The sequence below is a fragment of the Dendrobates tinctorius genome, unplaced genomic scaffold (genome assembly GCF_039654945.1).
Source record: "Dendrobates tinctorius isolate UK_male_01 unplaced genomic scaffold, ASM3965494v1 ptg000156l, whole genome shotgun sequence".
Lineage (NCBI taxonomy): Eukaryota > Metazoa > Chordata > Amphibia > Anura > Dendrobatidae > Dendrobates > Dendrobates tinctorius.
The window spans coordinates 22,139,037-22,160,024 of NW_027361823.1; the positions used below are offsets into that span (position 1 = coordinate 22,139,037).

Below are 20,988 nucleotides of genomic sequence, written 5' to 3' on the forward strand. Positions count from 1 at the left end.
GTTTTCAACTCATCGGTGTTTGAAACGTTTTATAGTCCAGACTAAACCACCTTTCTGCATGCAGTTATTTAATTCATCATTTATTACTGATCGCCTGCTGACTGCTAAAGTACACACAGGCAGAAGTATTGAAAGATTATTTGCTTTAGATCTGCATTTATGTCCCATCTAACATTCCTTGGCCCCTACTTGTACACCGCACCACTCATTCATATAGTCATTAAAAAGCAAGAAAAACAACCCTTGATTCTGCACTGTGGCTTGTTAGCTATGCTGTGTTTTCAGATTTGCATATTTTCACTAGGTCTTACTACCCAACATTGCTTGGCATATATAGGATATATTGCTCTGTTGCTGATAGAATTTTCAGTGGTTCCTCCATTGGTTTCCAATCTAATTACCCTCAGTGGGAAGACCTGCACCCCTGCTGTTAATTTACATGTCCGTATGATATCGTTCATGCTCAAACCTCAATACTCTCCTGCCCCAGGTCCCCTGACCCAAGCAACCTGCCTCCGTATGTCACCTTGATCAGGTCAGACGACCTGCGGTCAGTTTGGATATTACAGGCCGAGCACAACCTTATAATATGGATCTGTGAATTTAGCCCACATCCTGTTTTTGTGTTTGAAAAATACCCAGTTTTGAAGGATTTTATTCAGGTCAGGACCAAGCCTTAGCCTAGGCCTATAACATGACATCAGTTATAGGCCCATGCAACCTCTCCACCCGACACTGCAGAAATATCCTGTGTGGACTAACTGGAAAAATAGCCCATGTGCTTGAGAAACCCTCGATAGTTCAGCATGTCCAGTACGTGTCCAGTATACTTCGTTTTTCTTGTCCTGTATACTTGGTTAAATTATTTTTGCACTTGCTAGGTTGTTACTTTAATCGTATACATTTTCTACACCGTTGATGGCAATTCTTTAGGGTACATGCACACGATCAGGAATTGCTGAGGGTTGGACGCTGTGTATTTATGCATCGTCAGACCCGCAGCAGTCAGATGTTACAGCATAGTGGATGGGACTTCTAGAAATCCCATGTCCACGATGCATGCATAGTCACCTGTGGATCACCCACGGACACTTTCCAGACGGCTGCATGTCAATTTCTCCTGACACCAGTCTCCCCAACAGAAATTTAATCAATAAATTGTATTGAATGCAGTAAATCCTAACGATTCAGCGAACACGTGTGGATTTACCTGCATTCAATAGACAGCAGTGCTTTAAACACTGTGAACATGCATCGCGTCCAAAGCGCTGCTGCGTCCTGATCTTGAGAACATAGCCTTATAGTAAAGAAGACTATAGAAAATGTCTGCATCCACAATCACAAGTTGCATAAAAGTGGATATTGGCTTGATACTTTTGTTAGTGTACCTTATACCATATGCGCCCCCAACTCGATGTAACCTTGCCTTTAACAGGCTGCAAAAATTTATGCAAATTCTGTTCATACATACTAAACTATATTGCTTTTTTCTTCGTCTCCTGCAGGAGCTGCTGCCGTTGGTGTTAATGTTTGATTTGCCCATAGCGGGAATTCTGCAGCCAATTCCTGATCCGAACTCACCCACAATCCAGCACATTTCCCAAACCTACAACATAACCGTTTCATTCAAGCAACGCTCAAGAGTCTACGGTGCTACTGTGATTGTAAGGGGGTCCCAGAATAACACTAGTGCTGTTAAGGTAATTCTCTCGGATCCATTTGTCAGAAGGCATTAACCCGAAAGCTTTTCTATGAATCGGGCCCCTCTGTAAGCAGCCAGGTTCATTCTGCAATCACACTTATGTTTTTCCAGCTGCGAAACAGCTCATCCTGAAAGGAGAATTTGCGTAAACCATTGTGAGGGTTCATTTCGGTGTCACATACTGATGTGTGCTCCTACTCCACGGCTTAATCCCTACACATGGCATCAGAACATTAATGAAATGAACCTCCTGGCATTAAGAAGGTTCAAAATGCTCCATCATGTTAATGTGTGGATTCAGTGGAGCGGCATCTGGTGGATTTCCTCTCCAGTGACACTATGTTGGTTTAAACAAGTTAAATGAAGTTCATATAGGAGTGTAATGGGATTCTAGAACAAGGGACATGGCTGATCTGCTAACTTGTGTGTGCACGTCCATGTAACACTTATTTTACTTCATAGGCATTGCATTGAGTTCTCTGTCCTACGTACAGTCTTAGGTATTTTAGTGCTGAGTTGCCAGAGCTGCATTCACAATTCTGCTTGTAACCGTTGACCCGAACCACTTGGCCCCATATTATAGTGTCAGTTACTTATTTTATTTTTTTGTACATCACATAACCTGTTATACAAGACCATGGACCCAAACTTCAGTTTTCTTTTCTCTTCCAATATAACTTTCTTCTTTTTAGAAACTTTAGTATTCGCTCCTTATTCTCTATACCTTTTGTGCCACTTTGTCCTTAAAGGGAACCAGTAACCCACAGACAGTGTCAGGTCGGCGCCGTTATACTGATTAAAATGATACCTTGGTTGATGAAATTCGTCTTGTGCTTCTCTTTTAATCCTTTTCAGTTTTTAGTTAATATGCTCGTTTCCAAAGGTGGGGCTGGGGTATGTGGTGCTCTGATTATATATTCATAATGCAGACTGCTGACGTCACTGATCCCCCACTGACCTGCCCCCTAGTTTGCATAATGAATATACTAATGGGTGTATTTGAAAAAAACATAACCAAGGTATCATTTTAATCAGAATAACGGTGCCGACCAGACACTGTAGGTTACTTTGCATAATCCTGCTGACAGGTTCACTTTAAATCTTTTTTTTTTTTTCTTAACTTTGCCTATCCAGATGATTCACTTTTATAGCACCATTAATTCCACAGCGCTTTACATTCATTATCTGCACTGTCCACAATGGGGTTCACAATCTGATCTGCCTATCAGTATGTCTTTAGAGTGTGGCAGGAAACCCACGCAAACACGGGGAGAACGTACAAACTCCTTGCAGATGATGTTGTCCTTGGTGGAATTTGAACTCTGGACCCCAGCGATGCAAAGCAACAGTGCTAACCACTGAGCCACTGTTACTTGGTGTGATTCATGAGATGTGACTTGCATGGGTTTCCTTTTAGTGGTCATATCTCATGCCAGTCCCTGCTAGGAGTAAGGTTTCTGTAGGAGTTTTCAATCTGGCTTTTTTTTTTTTTCTTTTTTTATTTTAATTTGCAAGTTTTGGTACTGAAAAGTCCCAAAAACTGGTTAAAGGCAAAAACAAAGACACTTTAAAGGATTTGGCTCAAGTCAGTCAATGCCACAAGGCTAAAACGCGACATCAATAAATGGCAAATGATCTATCCCCGTATGTACAATAGATTTGACAGAACGCAAGGTCCCTGATTTCTTTATTTTGCAGATTTTACAATGTTTTGTTTTTTTTATTCTGTTCTTTGTGCTGGCAGACTTTACAAAATCTTCATCAAAATGACATCCTTTTGTTTGTCTCAAAGGCTGCATGTCCCTTTAAAAAAAACAAACATTAAAATATCTCGTTAGACTTAAGTTAAGCAAAAACAATTGCAAACGACTTTACATTACTGGAATAAAATGGCCTAACAACTTGGCAACATCTTTAAAAAGTCTCAAATAATGAATAAGGCACAAACATCTAGAGAATACAAACTTTGTCCATATTGTTGTGCATACCTAAAAAGTAAAGCCTGAAAAAGTGTAAAAATGCTGCGACAGTCATAATGAATTTGGCACAAATAAAAAAATGACTTGAAATCAAACTTTTACCCCATAAAAAGCCACAAAAAGCATGATCATCAGGGCCAAGTGTCTCTTATGTTTTGTAATTTACTTCAATCATGCAATAAAAGGCAATATCGCATTACTTGACGTTATTTCCAGGTTTGCCGTGCACCTTGTATACATTCCAGATGCGGACATATACCAATTCTGTGACTTATCCCCCTACTGTCCAAATTCAGTGTCCATCAGAAATAGTGGGAGGTCTTGGGTGAATTTTCACATTGGATCATGTACACTTTGTTTTCTAGCTAAGTTAGTAAAACAAATGTTTTATTGCCTTCTCCTCCAATAAATACGTGCAGCGGTTATGTTCTTTGGACTATGTAAAGACATACATACTAAGTAAACTGTGTAGTTTACAGAGGGCTTTAACATGGGCTCGAATCCTGTAATCATCTAAAGATGCAACAGATGTTGAAGATCTCATTTTTACAAATACATAGAAGTCTCTTGGTATGTTGTATGGAGTTCTATGAGTGATATTTGAGCTACATGTCATGTTAGTGGCACATCTTATTACTAAAATCTCCAAGATGTAAACATTTCTGTCTGTAAATATATTCACACACATTTTTTCAGTGGAATTACATTTGGTAAGGTTTAGACATTAATAGCTTAGTTTTTATGAAAGAACCACAGGATCCGCACTGCCCCGGCTAGTTTCCCTCATGGCCATGTTTTTAAAAGGGGTTTAAGGTCAGTCGTTTTTTTTTATTGTGATAGTTTGACATCTTTTTGATTTTTTGTTTTTGATAGGAAGGTACTGCGCTATTGCTGGAACATCTTGCGGGTAGCCTTGCCAATGCGATACCTGTCAGCACACAATTGGATATAGCTGCACAACATCACCTCTTTATGATGGGCCGAAACGGTGGCAATATCAAGCACATCATGCAACGAACTGGTGCTCAGATCCACTTCCCAGATCCCAATAACCCTCTGAAGAAGTCCACAGTCTACCTCCAAGGCACCATCGAGTCAGTCTGCTTGGCCAGACAGTATCTCATGGTAGGCATCTTTTAAGGGTTTGATTATCTTGGAGACATTACATGTCCAACATCTGCTTGAAGTAAAGCCTTGAGGCCGAGTCTAGTCGGTAGGTCTTGTGGAGATCAGTAGTAAACTGTCAAGATAAAGTCCATTGTACATTATTGTTATATAATTGTACTTCACAATGTATGTGAGTATATAAAATTGTGTTTATCTAACTCGTTTTTTATTACTTTCATAGGGATGTCTCCCACTAGTTCTGATGTTTGACATGAAAGAAGAGATTGAGGTAGAGCCACAGTATATAACGCAGCTCATGGAGCAGTTAGATGTGTTCATCAGCATAAAACCAAAGCCGAAGCAGCCAAGTAAAGTAAGTTTCAAGGAATAAAGTGATGACTTAGAGGAATTTTCCACCTGTTTTTTTATTTTTAAGTATATTCAGCCTCCATCTCCATTGCTGGTCTGGGATCTCTGCCACTTGTTTAGTTTATCAAGCTATCCTAAGCCTGGCCATCATCTTTCACAGCAGTGAAACTCTTGTCTGGGAAATAATTCTTCATCTAATCAAGGGTTGGCTCTAAATTCTAGTCTGGTATTGTATAATCTGGCACTCTAAAGTTTTGCTGGTAAATTGAAGATCTTATGGAAATAGTGCAAACTATGTTTTAAACCTTTATATAGTTGTGACTTGGGGTATATTCTTTATGTAGAGTGTACGGTCAAGAGATTGTTGTGAACGAAGATGGATGAAGTTTTGTGTTTTTTAGATTAAATTTCTTGATGTAATTATATTTTCATATCTCTTTCAGTCAGTGATTGTAAAAAGTGTGGAAAGAAATGCCTTAAATATGTATGAAGCCCGAAAGTGCCTTCTTGGACTGGACAGCAGTGGCGTGGCCATCACAAGCCAGTCTACATTATCTTGTCCAATGCCTTTTCCTGGCCTGGATATACTGACAGCAGGTTTGGGACTTACTGGATTAGGTGAGTAAAAGCGGAAATCATGTTACATATTTTTACAACACTATATTTGTTAGTGTGCATCATGCTCTATGATCTCTTTATTAAACCCACACAACTTAGGAATACTAGATATAATGACCGGAAAAGGTCTGCGCTCATTAATACGTAATCTTGCATTTTTCTTAAAACCTACAGAACCACTTACTTTACATATTGGTGCATTATATTGGTGCTAAATGTAAACTTTACTTTGAGGTTTATACTAGTTAATAGACAAGTTAATATTTGCGTTATTAAAAGCCTATTGCCATTACTAACAGAGTGCTCGCTTTCTAGGGAGGTGGGAGAACACACTGTGCTCGTTCAGTAAACTTTATACTGTCCCAGAGAACCTATTTAATATCAGATTAATTAATGATGAAATATTTCCACATTACACAGAAAGCTTTAGACCTCAGCGAGATTTCTAAATACACAGAGGAAACGTAATGTTGTTTTTTACTCTTCTAATAACGCTCTTTTTACGGCTTCCGCAGGTCTCCTGGGCCCCAATGCTCTCTCGGTTAACTCCTCTACAGCCCAAAATACTCTGCTGAATGCCCTTAACAGTTCGGTCAGTCCCCTACACAGCCCCAGTTCGGCTGCACCAAGTCCAACACTGTGGGCAACGTCATTGGCGAACACTACCAGCGCCGCAGGTGACTGAAGCACTGCCGTGTTCTGATTCTTCAGTTTTACTAGGTGTACAACTGATATTTATTGGAGAATTGTTGGAACTTTTATAAAGATTTTCATGTGATTGATGCAAACATTTAAGCTGTATTTGTTCTCAAGCGCCTTGTTTTGCCATATGCATGGGTATTTCAGTCATAGGTTAAGAATCTATGAATAATGACATCTACAGGTTAAAAGTCGAAGATCATTAAAGCAGAGCAAACCTAAAAATTGTTAACTTTGGCTATTCGTACATATATAATTCGTTTTAACATGTATTCGTTGTTCATGGCCTTCATTCTGCCATGATTTTTTCAGAACCTTGGATATATGCTAGTAAGCTGTGTCTAGTTTCAGCCTTTGTGTTGTTGTCTAGCTCTAGTGTTTCAGTCCAGCTTCATTCCTGGAGCGATTTCCCTTTCTACAGCTAGTGAAGGATCTTGTTTGTTCTTTCTAAAACCTGAGTGAGCTATTGTCCTTGGATGCTTTGCGCCTCTTCACTGATCTGCTAGGTGTAACCCCTTTCCTGCTACTATATCTAACCATATGGGAAGAGGGGGAGAAAGTAGAGAAAATCACCAGAGTTGGGAGCAAAGTGCCACTGGATCTATATCAGATTTTGCAGAACAGCTAGATAAGTAAAGGGTTTATTACCCACGCTCCGCAGTACCAATATGATGGGAAATTGTTAATGAAGACTGTTCAAAAAGTTGGTACTGTTGGCATATATAAAGCATATTAATAATGTGCAACTGTTTGTAGTCTTTAATCTTTGTGCAATAACGTAATCTGCATTTATGCATTTTTGATGACTTTAAACGTAATTATTGTAAAATTATAATTCATTTTAAACACCATGCCCCACCACAAAAAATAATAGTTGATGTAGGGATATTTTTTTTATAACGTCCTAATGCCAATTTTTAGATCATTCTAGTCGTCAGTCCTGTTGAAAGATAAGTTTGTCGGAATCCACATGAAATGTCCTTTTTACACTAGTTTACTGACTCGTTGAAATATAAAACCTTAAAAAAGAACATTATTGCCAACAAAATTGTAAAATATCATACAAAGGTAAAATGTTCTTTTTAAGTTTTCTTGACTTGGCTCACAAATCCTAACCAAAATAAATTGCAGATTAATCCGTGTAGAATATTTTGACCTGTTTTTTGTTACTTCTGACGAATTCCTCAAGTTATATACTTTCCATTATGATCCGCCTCTGTGGCATTAAACATAATTACCGGTTACAGTACTAATCTGTCCTGGGAAATCACTTCTTACCAACATTGTCTTTAGAATGGAAAATTACATAGAATTGCCAAAAAAGCTTGGGATTTGTTACTGTAAAAACAAGTGAAAATGGTCTGAGAAAGAATGGGCTGTTAATACTAGAATAAGGCTTAGTTGCTGTATGGCTCTATATGGTCACAGTTTCCTTTTTTGCACCTAAATAATAAAGGGTTAACATACTGCAATTGGGTAAATCTGTATTTTTCCTTATGGCTGTATTTAGTATTGCAATTCTGCCTACTGAATTTTTTTATGTCAGCAGAGTAAAGTCATTGCTATGTAAGGGGATGACCTACTGCCCACGTTGCCCCTTGAATAACAAGTGTTATTCTAATGTGAACTGTGTGGGTTAATTATGTTAGTATTGTGAATTGCTTGACAGTAGGGAGAGCTAGAGTTAATGTTTGGGATTAGTCCAGAGTGGGAGAGGTTAATTAGGCTGAAAAGACAGGACCATTCCTATCAAAAAGGGCCTGGAGTGCAGAGACCCAAGGTCGGCCTGTTGTGAGCAGTGCCACATTTCATGGGTGTCGTTAGTAGTGAGTGGAGACACGGAAAAAAATCACCTTTTCGTGTTGTAATTGCTGCCTTTATTCTTCATAAATTAAAGTTTAATCACATATGCTAACTGGGTTGCTTGGTTTGCTTACATGAAGAGTGCACGTTAAGCCAAAAATGCTCAGGCAAGCCACTGCTGTCAGTCACCAGTGGGGGACATGCAAAACTAGTGGGTGGAACTGTGCACTGCGCTTTCTGGGCTGACTGTGTACTAAGGATTTAGTTCACTTAAATACTTCTTCATTCTAACTTTTTTTTTATTTTTTCTTCTAAAGGATTTTCTGCTATCCCACACATGATGGTACCTTCAGCTGCACAAGCCACGTTAACTAGCTTTCTTCTATCCGGAGTGCCCAACTATGGCCAAAATACCCCGTCCCCACCGCCCGGACTGACCCCAGTTGATGTCCACATGAATGGACTGCACTCTGATTGCAAGAAAGTGGCATCCGCATTAAACGGTCATGTGAAAGTAAGTACACGCTACATAATGGCCTCTACTGTAGCAGCGGAAAGATCCAGTTATATAATCCTAAAATATATGGAAAGCATGAAGGATTTCTTATTTTATTAGAGGGCACAACTGTATTACTTGTTGCGTTTGAATTTTTATTTTTCTATTTTAGTGGTGGAATAAAATTCAGAAAACCTGTTTGATGGCTTATCTTCTGTACACGGAGCTGTAGTTTTTATTGATCTCGTTTGGGATGTATTTGAAGTTTCCAATGCATTTTATTGAATTCATTTGTGGAAAGTGCGGTGACAAAAAAATGGTTTTGTATTTTTGTTTTTGCAGTTGAACACCTTGTTTAACTAGTTTTGGTGGGACTTTTACATACACGGAGATGCCAAACAAATTAGTAATTTTTTGACATTTTCTAATTTTTATAATTTTAAATGGAAAACTAAATTTTGTTTCCCCCTTCAGCTTCAAAAGACGTTAACAGATGACCATATTGTACTAAAATATTTTTTGTTTTAGTTTGCGTATATTATTTTCAACTTTAATATTGCAGTCGTCAAGCATGAAATACGGGACATTATCTACGTCATCTCTAGGAGACAAGGTGATGAACTCTCACCTACCGGAATCCTCTAGACAGTCCAACAACCGGAGCCCCCCTGATCAAACAAGTCCAAAGTCTGATTCAGAAGGTAGGCCCGAAGACTATGTAGTTCACTTCTTATCATGTTTCTCTAACAATCTATGTGCATTAAAAGTAAATTCTGCATCTTCTTCCCAAAAACACAAATAGTCAAAATTTCTTGCATGTTGGAATATGGGTGATGGGGCGGGTGAATAACAAGATCTGCATGAGAAAAGGTGTAGATTGATTTTTCCTAAAGTTAACCCATTAAATTTCCATTGCCCTTCAGGGTGTAATGATGCGTTTGTGGAAGTAGGAATGCCCAGGAGTCCATCCCATTCAGCAAATACAAATGAACTCAAACAAATGCTGACCTCCGCCAAAGTGCCCTGTGCAAAGAGGCAGACGGTGGAATTATTGCAAGGCACCAAGAACTCTCGCTTGCAGTAAGTTCTTGTTTGGGATATGCTTGATGAACACATGAGCCACATTTGCCACAGTGTTGTTCCTTCATTATAGTGGTACAGAACGGTTACTGTCAGATTCAGAGATGAGCTCTCCTGAGGGTCCGGTCACTGACAAGAAGGCCCCTGGAAGTGAGCGAGCAGCCGAGCGAGCCGCACAACAGAACTCAGAAAGGGTACGACTTACTTCACAGTCTCCATACACTAACATGCAGGTAATGATTGCAGTATAGGCTGAGCTGCTCTTCTGCCATCAAAACTTAGTGCGTTTTTCACTCAAAGAAAGACATTGACATATGTTTAGCCTGAGCAAGGGCTGAGTTATTAAAACTACTGTCTGTTCCATTGTGCTAATGAATGTCTTGGTCCACTGTCATTGTTGTGCTTTAAGACCTGTTGGAGGGTACTAGTAATTAAAACACTTTCAATCTGTGTTATGAAAGTTATTACTGTGCCAGACCTATAGCCATGACAGTATACCTGAGTATCATGTTTTAAATGTTGCCTGTCTGCGCAAAATGACTTCTCAAGCAAAGCTCCAGTTTACTAATAACCACGTAGCGTGCATCTACCTGCTTTTTTCCCGGCCATCTCTTCCCCACTCTTTCAACATTGACAGCTCTGACTTTACAGGAGAACAGAGATAGATGGAAACAAAGTAGATGGGAAGGTGCGCTAAACTGTTGGGCAAAGTCATGTCTATGCCGAGCTGCTGGGCTCGGTTTGAATAGTTGTTTTATGCTGACATTTCCTAAGGTGAACCTGATGGTTTATCCAGGTCCCCTGAACTGCCAGTAGGGATTTATTGCTTCCATTATAACTTTTCTAACAAGCCCCTTTCTAGTCTTACCGATTACTGCACATGGCAATTTTTTTTTTTCGTATTCCGTCAATATGCTTATTGGTGGCTGACTAGTCATGGGGTGTACTTTGTGCAGACTGTCCCCCACCGATCTTATTTACAGAGCATATGCTTCAGTTTCTTGTGCCTTTAATTATTCCAAATCAAGTTTGTATCGTGTGTGAAATCAGATGAGGTGGATTAAGATCAATACCTGTCCATTACAGAAGTGCTGGAGATTATTTTTCAACATCTATTGTACTAACTCACACTAGTAATAGAAGTCGGCGCAGAAAAAAAAACCTCCTTCCCTGTGACATTGAATGGTCGCAATTGCTACCATTTACTGCACATCTATTTTTAATGAAGCATTTAAGCGCTATATATATATATATATATATATATATATATATATATATATATATATATATATATATATTTATTTTTTTTTCTATCCCATCATCTGGAACTTCAGCCTTGCTGCAACATGAGCCTTAATATTTTACCACTTCTATAAGTCACCCATCCATTCTGACCCTCCTCTAAGACCACCTATGTTGTGCCTGTCTAGGACTGCTTTGATGAAATACCCCTTGAATATACATTTATTAATGGGACTACGGTGCGTTAATGGTTTGAAGGGCCTTGGCGCTCCATTTGTGTTGTAATTTTATTTTATTTGCCCCCCCCGTCTATAGGCCTATGACTATGAACAAAAGAAATTGTTAGCAACTAAAGGTATGTGGTGGTCAACTTTTTCCTCTTTGGTTCAAGTGTAATGGTGGCGTAAGAGGTGGTGCATCTACATCCAATACAGGTCCAGTCATGACACGTAGCTGATGCAAGGGATGCCTCCATATACAGTACCATATTACTGAGGAACAGGGCTGACCTGACATTAGATGACATCCCGTATGCTACTTAATGTTTGTCCTTCCCTACAGTGTACATAATGGCATACCATGCTGCTTGCTTAGGTCCGTACAGTATGTTCCAAGTAGCATTTATTTCCAGGCTTTTCTGTTATACAATCCAAAAATTGTACAGTTGTTCATCCTACACAATGCCTGAGTATATGTCACCCTACAGTGGTGAAATACCACAAACCTAGTGCAACCAAATGTCCATACTATAGAACTGCTATACAATGTCTGGGGCAGGTAATGACTGCGCCCTGTGTTGTCTCACAGGTATTTCCTCTAAGAGAAAAGGTCAGTAGGTCTTTTCCATGTAATCTGAGAGCAGCATGATGTAAGGGCAGAGAGCCTGATTAGTGATGTGTCACTTGTCTGCATGCTGTCATTTTAATACTCAGTGTTTTCTCTGGAGATCTAGCAGTGCTTAGCCTATATAAACCTATACAACGCCACCACGGCTGGAACCAGGTTCTCAGCCCCCTACATCATGTTGCTCTTGGATTACATGGCAAAAACTTGCTGACCTCTCCTTTTTAACTAGTATAATTGCGGATTTCTTCAATTAGAGTTGTTCGACTCCAGAATGGAGCTGTTGGCCAGTCTTTATATAGGTGATGAAATGCAACTGCTTGCAGACCACCCAAAATCTTATCAGGTCATCTGGTCCTTATCAGTCTTCGTACACCCAGATTGTGCACTTCAGGCAGGAGGCTGTTTGTCATGTAACTGGCAATATTGATGATGATGATAGGAGGGGAAAAAAAAGCAATTGCCAGTTTGTCATTGTTTCTAGCCCCCCGCCCCTCACAAAAAACATGTGTCGAAAATATATTTTAAAAAATGGTAAGGGGAACATAAATTAATGTGTTTTTGTTTAAAAAAAATAAATAAAACTGCTGTCCCTGATATTTTTATAGCAAAATGGTTATTACCTTTTAGGTAAAAATAGCCTTATTGCACAAAGGATATAATTTGAAAAATGGAAAGAATTTAGAGCTTTTCAAACCACATGTGCATAAAAAAAACTAAAATCTGCCCTGTAATTATTTTCCCTGTGACTGAATGTCTGTATAATGATGGCAGCTACATAATTCAGATGGGTTTGGGATTGACGCCTTACACTTTTCCCACTTCACCTTAGCAATGCTGAAGAAACCAGTGGTAACTGAAGTGAGAACGCCAACAAACACCTGGAGCGGGCTGGGCTTCTCAAAGTCTATGCCAGCAGAAACCATTAAAGAATTGAGACGAGCTAACCATGTGTCGTACAAGCCGACCATGAGTACGACATACGAGGTATCGCACGCAAGTCCGGGTTTAGCACTTGTCTTTCTGCCAGACTTTCCTTTTACAGTCTTGGCTTCGATGGCGACTTTGTCAGTGTTCCATGAGCGGATGTAGTTTCTACTACAGGCTGCATGGAAAATGGAAGTCATGCAAACATCCGAGCTGTAATAAAGTTCCTCTCGCTCCCATGTGTTCATAGATCATAGACCTTGGTAGCCAGCGTAGATTTCTGTAATGCTTATTTTTGGCATACAATTCAGAATAGTTCAGATATTAGAGTCAAGTGCACTTATTTCATATATGATATTAAGTAGAGAAGATGTTAACAAGGCAATTTAACAAAATATTTACTATTTTGATTGGTAAAACCAACATTACACAAATTATAGCCTAACAGTTAATGTGGCAATTTTCTTTTTAAAGGGAATATGTCATCAGAAAATGACCTGTAATTTAGGTCGTGTGTAGTAAATGTGTTTTGTCTCATTCTTGCCAATGTATTTTTTTTTTCACATCACAAACTTAATTAAAATACAAATTATTGTAGCCGTCTTGCAATTTTCATACTGGCTGGCCAATTAAAATTTTTTTATTTTTTTAGACTCCTTCCTGTTTCAGGAAAGACATGTACATTAGCAGCTATAGTTGTACACGCTCTTTAGGTGCTTCATGACAAAAGTTAGGATCTAAGATCCATATAGGGGGAGTAGGGGCTTATGTAACCCCAGCTATTATGGTAGGCTGTCATCGGTGTATAAAGGTGTCATCTCTCATTGTAATCCTGGCTTTTATGACTAGGAAGTTGCTGTAATCTCATTGAAAGGACAGGAAGTTCAAGTCTTTAAAAGCCCCATTAGCCAGTGTGTGAAAACTGAGATTTCTTTTTTTCTTGAAGACCAATCTAGTTAAAAAAAAAAAAAATTAATTGTAGCACAAAATCCTGTTTAAAACAGGTGGTTTTCTGACATAACATTCCCTTTAAGCAGTTTGGAGCCTCCTAACTGTATTGCATTGCTACATAATGGGAAAAGGATTGGACAGGTTGGGTTTTAGTGGACTTGTATTGTCAGTTTGAGCTCACAGACTACATTTTTTAGCTTGTTTTTGTTTGTTTTGTGCTGCGGAAAAAAAATGTATAAAAACAATGGCTGAATTTCTGTTCTTTCCCATTACACCCACCTGAAAGACAAATCAATCAAACATTTTCAGATAAATTTTATGCACTTCAAAACGACATCTGTAAAGAAAACTCCTTGCACAAACAAAGCCGCGTACGTGCTCCGAAAAATGACAAGTTAGTTCCTGGATTGAGGTGACAAAATATGCATGAACCTTAATCCAACACTTTTTACAGCTTGGAAGTGTGGCTCCCAAGATCCATATTATCCTCAGTTATGAATGAGAAGTCACGTGTTTTAATTTTTGCGTTAATGAAGGAGGCGCCCATTAGATATGCAGAATAGTTTCCTATCCGGTGCAGCCTTATATTAACACGTTACTTCTGCGTGTGCGGTGCGTTATTACAGCAGCGCACGCTCTCCAGCTGGGATTTGGGTATTTAAAAGCATCTACAGTTTTATACAATTGTCACAAAGCTAATCCTATGATCTGAATGTAGGATAAATTCACTGAGCTCTAGATCCAATGTGAGATCGTGTCAGGTTTGTAAAGATCTGATGCTAATCTATGGGATCATAATGAGGCCGCAGTCTCACTTTTGGGGTGCTGTTATCCTTGTATACGGACGTGTGCGGTTTGTGAAATTCATGCAGAGTTTTTATATGTTTTAAGGCACCTTCAATGTCTCTCTCGCGGTCAAACAGTCGGGAACAACTCGGAAATGGTAGCGACTCTGATAACTGGAGGGACAGGAACGGGATCGACTCATCTCATAACGACTACTCGTCATCGATTGGAAGTCCCAAGAGGAAGCAGAATAAATCCAGTAAGCATTTGTCACGTACTCTAGATGTTATCCATGCCATGTGCAGTGAGCATGTATAGGGGTTTGATTATTTTTTGGGGGGAGCTTAGGCTTTGTAAAGTACTAAACACCATTGTAATAGTTTGCTAGTTCTAAGAAAAAAAAATAGTATGTTAGGATTTTCAGTCTTGGATATCCTGCTATTTTTATGGGAAAGATGTCAAAAATTTCTTTAATTTATAGCAATGGGAAATGTAAATGTATGTACAAAAAAGTTATTGGTGAGTTCTAAAGTCAGAGAATGGCAAGTTATACAGAGGTGATCAGTGCTACATAGCGCCATGTGTGCGGAACGCTAGCGCAGGAAAAGGCAATTAACCCCTTCCTTACCGATGAAATAGTACGTCATCAGTAAGGATCCCCTGCTATGAGGTGGGCTCCGGCGGTGAGCCCACCTCAAAGCCGCCACATGTCAGCTGTTATACATGTGCCCGCAATAGGCGAGGGCGGAATCGCCATCCGCCCGCGCCTATTAACTAGCTAAATTTTGCTGTCAAAGCTGACAGCGGGCATTTAGCTAGCGCTTCCGGCCGCCGGGCCGGAGGTGAGCTCATCGTCACGTGATCGGGGGTCGACGACGCGTTGCCCTGACAACCAGAGGTCTCATAGAGACCTCTATGGTTGTTGCGGGCACATTGCTTTGAGCGCCGCCTGGTGGCCGGTGCTGAAAGCAATGCAGTAAATATGCTAAATATGGGCGGATCTGCTCATCGCCCATATGTAGCAGAGCCGATCGAGTTGTGCATGCTTCATGCCAAAAGTTTAAAAAAATAAAAAAGTTTAAAAAAGAACACCTAAAAGTTCAAATCACCCCCTTCTGCCCCAATCAAAATAAAACAATAAAAAAAATCACACATTAGATATCGCCGCTTTCAGAATCTCCCAATCTATCAATTAAAAAAAGCATTAACCCGATCGCTAAACGACGTAGCGAGGAAAATTCAAAATGCCTGAAGTACGTTTTTTGGTCACAGCAACATTCCATTAAAATACAGTAACGGGCGATCAAAAGAACGTATCTGCACAAAAGTGGCATCATTAAAAATGTCAGCCCGACACGCAAAAAATAAGCCTGCACCCAACCCCAGATCACGAAAAATGGAGACGCTACGGGTCTCAGAAAATTTTAAACAAAAGAGAACAGACATGTTTGGTGTCTATGAACTCGTAATGATCTGGGAATCATAATGGCAGGTCAGTTTTTGCGTTTGGTGAACCTAGCAAAAAAGCCAAGCAAAAAACAATTGTGGGATTGCACTTTTTTTTTTGCAATTTCACCGCACTTGGAATTTTTTTCCCGAGTACATGACATGGTAAAACCAATGGTGTCGTTCAAAAGTACAACTCGTACCGCAAAAAATAAGTCCTCGCATGGCCATATTGACGGAAAAATAAAAGTTATGGCTCTGGAAAGAAGGGGACTGAAAAACGAAAACTCGAAAAAAGCTTCGGGAGTTAACGGTTTAAGAGGAGAGAAGCATCACAGCCACAAGGGAATGGGGATGAGGGTAGTATGGCTGGAAGTTACATTTTAGTCGTTCCTTGTATGGTGTCAAACTGTAGCTGGAGCCGATGATATGCTGAAACTTAATGTGTAATAGTTTTGTTATATTCTGACTTGGTATAGTAAGAGGTATCTTCACTGCCAGAACTCAGAATTTCAAGGCACATTTGCAGCTAAGCCTTTATTTATCCATACATTATATTCATTTTCAAGGCCACTTATACAATATGAACTTTATGATTTCATGTAACAACTTCCACTATTTTATAATACATACAGTTTCTGTGATTTAAGATTCTATTTTTATTTTTTTTTTTGTTCACGTCTTAAATATTGGTATTGGATTAGAGGTACACACTATGCATGTCTTCTCATTACAGGGAGTCTCTTCTAATTGTCACATGAGTAAGGATAAATGTTCTCATTCCAGGGCCAGATCATGACTTCGGACTGTCCTTGGGCTGAAACAATATGGCGGCTTGCCTCCCAAATTATATTTATTGTAGAACGGTTAAAATATAGCTTAAACGTTCAGACTAAAGGCCCCGTTACACGCTTCAATGTCCCAGCGAACCCACCAATGATCCGACGTGGATGGGATCGCTGGGACATAGCTCATCGCTGGTGAGCTGTCACATAGGCAGACTCTCCAGCGATCAAGACCAGCGATCAAGCTGGTATCCAGGGTTAACAAAGGGTAACTAAGCGCTGCGCGGCTCTTGGTTACCCGCTGTTAACCCCGGATACCAGCTTCTGCTGTATGGCGCTGGGAGCTCGCTGATCGTTGGTCTCTTGCGGTCACACGCAGCGATGTGTGCTGCTCAGCGGGAGACCAACGATAGATTTATGGCTCAGGCCATTAGGCAACGATTAACGATCAGCCAACTGATCATTGATTGTTGCTACGTGTCACACGCACCCATGTCATTTTGACATCGCTGCAACGTCACCAAACAGGTGACATTGCAACGATATCGTTCACAATATTGTTGCGTGTAACGGGGCCTTAAAATGCTGCATGTTTTCCATCCAGAAAATTGGGAGTGTTTCGTGTTGCAGCAAAGTTTTTATAAAATTACCAAATCTCATCCACAAGTGGCAGAAAATATCCATTTGTAATGCATAGGGTGAAATTAGAGGTAAATTCCACAAGGGGATCACAAATATTTCTTTAGAAGTAAAACATTTTTAAAAAAAAATGAAATAACACAGGGAAGTTTTACCTCACGAAAAGAATCCTCTGCAAACCCATGCCGTCTTGTCTGTATACTCTTTTGTTTCCCTTCCTGGCCAGGAGATGTGGTATGATCAGATGTTCCTGCACGGTCAGACACAGCCATTACACAGTAGGGGCACATTTATAAGATTATCTCAGCACAGGAACATTTATGTAATCACATCTAATTGTGGAACGAATTACTCCAAAATTTGATTAAAATGTGCTTTTGTTCATGGGAAGATCCCTTTTAATCGTTCTATACAGCATCCAAATAACAATGCGTTTTGCCACTTCCCAAATATTGCTTAAAGGGGTTTTCCCTCAAACTGTTAATTTTAATCAGTAGATCTTGGAATAATAAGTTCCACAACTGGATGTGGTTAAATAAAATGTCCCTGTACTGAGTTAATCTTATAAATATGCCCCTGCTGTGTACTGTGTAATGGCTGTGTCTGACTGTACAGGGACATGGTCTGATCATACCACAGCTCCTGGGTAGTGGAGGACGTAGAAGAGTATACAGACATTACAGCTGATTCTTTCTGTGAAGCAAATGGCCAGGTAATGTTTTTCCCGTCTCCCATGACGGCACACATGAGAGAGGGGATCCGCCCAGTCAGGACAGGAACCCTACTGAAGATAAAAGGGCGGTACCTCTCCCTCGCTTCAGTTGGGTTTCCTGTCCTGACAGGGACCCGTGCTGAAGACAGCAGGTCACACTTACCTGCCCCTCTCCCGTGCCGGCGTAGAAGATCAGGCTGGGCTCCTGAGCGCTGGGCGTCGGGATGGAGGAAGCGCCGTCCGCGGGTCCTCCGGGGCTCAGCGTCCGAGCGGGCGCAGGAACAGCACAGCGGGGGTCCTGGGGCTCTGCCATGGCTGCCGCGCCGCCCTCTGCCAGTGATTCCCTACTCTGGAGCAGCTCAGGAGCGTTGAGGGAGCGGCCGCTTCCGGGTCGCGCTCCTCTGACGTCACGCGCAGGGCACGCTGGGGAAGGGGCGTGCCCGCGTGACGTCGGAGGCGGCGCCGACAATCCAAGATGGCGGCGCCCATGATGAAGAACGCCGATCGGTGGAGAGAGATCCCGGCGGTATGGCAGGGGGGGGGGGGCTGTGGGGGTAACCTGAGGAGGCGGAGAGTGCAGTGGATCCCCCTTACATAAGGGGGATGACCACAGAAGACGCACTCATGCCCAAGGCTTCAGAATGGAAGTGGGGCAAGATGAGCAGCGTCAGCAGCAGCGACAACAGCAGCGTCAGCAGCAAGACCTCTCGCCAGATGCCAGGCCGAGCCACCAACATACCAGGAGCAGTCGCTCAAGTGGTGGGAGCGGCAGTCATAAGAGCAATCGGCATGACTCTGGGACATCCAGGAGAAACGTCACGAGTGCATCTGAGGAGCCTCCGAGATCGGTACCCCTGATTGACAGCGGTGGTGAGTGATCTACGTGCATGTCAACCTTATGGTAATGGGGTTCCATTTTTTCTGTTTGATCACTAGGGGGCGAGGAAGGCCAGCAGCAAAACCAAAAATAGAGAATGCGCCCTATGTAAAAACCCGCTGGCAGATCAGTGGCAGAAAGATCTCTGCGCTGACTGTATTAACAGGACTATACAGGAGGAGACCCCTGATTTGGTGACTAGTCTGAAGGAGTTAATACATCAGGAGGTGAAAGGTTCCCTAAAGGCAGCCCTTAAAAAGAAAAGAAACCGTAGAAGGAGCTCTGATTCAGAGGCCTCGCCAAAGCAGAAGGGGCGGGATAGATCTTTGTCCCCCTCCACCTCCTCTTCCTCTACGCAGTCCTCAGAATCCTCCTTGGACAGCGATATAGGCGGCCATCCATGTTTCCCATCGGAGGACGTAGAAAAACTGGTCAAGGCCATTAGAGCTACAATGGGCCTTAAAGAAGAAAAAACTCCCAAATCATTAGAGGATCTAATGTTTGGAGGAAAAGCGAAAGCGTACCTTCCCTGTAAATGATAAAATAAAAGCGCTAATTGACAGGGAATGGAAAAAGACAGAGCGGTCAGGGGGCTTACCTTCCACATCAAAGAGGAGGTACCCCTTTGACCAGAAGGACTCAGAAACCTGGGAAAAAGTCCAAAAAATTGATGGGGCTGTAGCCAGATCCTCAAAAAAGGTATCCCTACCATTAGAAGATTCTGGCGTGTTGAAAGACCCGCTTGATAAGAAAGCAGATGGGTTTCTGAAGCACATCTGGGAAGCTTCAGCAGGGGGATTGAAGCCAGCAATAGCCGGTACCTGTACCGCTCGTGCCCTCATGGTCTGGCTGCAACAAATAGAGGACCAGATCAAGGATAGAGTTCCTAGAGACGAAATTCTAGCTAATCTAACATTGGTGCACGGAGCAGCGGCTTTCCTGGCCGATTCCTCTGCGGACTCCGCAAGATTGACAGAGCAGCAAGCCTGTCAAATGCGGCAAGACGAGCCCTGTGGCTTAAAGGGTGTCCCGGAGATTTACCCTCTAAGCACAAGTTATGTTCCATTCCATGCGATGGCCAATTCCTCATCGGGGAAAAAACTAGAAGAGATTTTGGAGCATGCGGGGGATAGGAAGAAAAGCTTTCCCCGATTTCCGGGAGAACCTAAGAAGCAGCCCTTTCGGAGGAGGAGATTTAACAGGGGTCGTCCCCCGGGAGATAGAAAAAGCTGGGACTTTAAAGAAAAAAGAGGATCGGGCTATATGTTTAAAGGGCCCTCCACTTCCTCCAAAAAATCTCCCCAATGACATTGGGCCGGAGGTAGGGGGAAGGCTTTCTCTCTTCCTTTCCGCCTGGGCAAATATCTCCCCCAGTACATGGGTCCTAAATATAATCAAGGACGGCTTAAAAATAAAATTAATCCGTCCGCCCAGGCATACCTTCATAATAACACCCAGAAGGAAAGCCCAAGAGCAACAGCTGGCCCTGGAGACGGAAGTCTTGGGACTAGTGAAAAAACAAGTCCTACAGGAAGTCACAGCGCAAGAAGAAGGAAGGGGGTTCTACTCCCCCCCTCTTAATACAAAAACCAGACGGCTCTTGGAGAACCATTGTCAACCTGAGGAGACTCAATCAGTGGATAGACAATTGCTCCTTCAAAATGGAGTCAATCAACACGGCCACAAAGATCCTGTTCCAGCATTGCCTCATGGCAGTGATAGACTTAAAAGATGCCTACTATCACATCCCAATCCATCGGGAGTATCAGAGATATTTGAGAGTAGCGCTCTATATCCAGGGGCAGGTGAGACACTACCAATATGCAGCCCTTCCGTTTGGCCTGTCTACAGCCCCCAGGGTATTCACCAAAGTGATGGCCGAAGTAATGTCTTTTCTGCGATCCAGGGACATAGTGATCGTCCCATA

General features: G+C 41.5%; 1 protein-coding gene across 4 annotated transcripts in view; it reads left to right on the forward strand.

Annotated features, from left to right (window-relative positions):
- The window catches only part of BICC1 (BicC family RNA binding protein 1), a 291,846-nt gene that overhangs the window by 252,694 nt on the left and 18,164 nt on the right, over positions 1 to 20,988 (forward strand). For 3 of the 4 annotated variants that reach the window (XM_073548254.1, XM_073548255.1, XM_073548253.1), the window contains exons 7-18: positions 1,506 to 1,700; positions 4,555 to 4,806; positions 5,030 to 5,161; positions 5,601 to 5,775; positions 6,291 to 6,452; positions 8,595 to 8,791; positions 9,336 to 9,474; positions 9,697 to 9,853; positions 9,927 to 10,086; positions 11,411 to 11,450; positions 12,771 to 12,925; positions 14,708 to 14,861. In XM_073548254.1, the coding sequence (XP_073404355.1) occupies positions 1,506 to 1,700; positions 4,555 to 4,806; positions 5,030 to 5,161; positions 5,601 to 5,775; positions 6,291 to 6,452; positions 8,595 to 8,791; positions 9,336 to 9,474; positions 9,697 to 9,853; positions 9,927 to 10,086; positions 11,411 to 11,450; positions 12,771 to 12,925; positions 14,708 to 14,861 (1,918 nt within the window). The remainder of the gene's footprint in view (positions 1 to 1,505; positions 1,701 to 4,554; positions 4,807 to 5,029; positions 5,162 to 5,600; positions 5,776 to 6,290; positions 6,453 to 8,594; positions 8,792 to 9,335; positions 9,475 to 9,696; positions 9,854 to 9,926; positions 10,087 to 11,410; positions 11,451 to 12,770; positions 12,926 to 14,707; positions 14,862 to 20,988) is intronic. The other variant, XM_073548256.1, reaches the window with a different exon arrangement.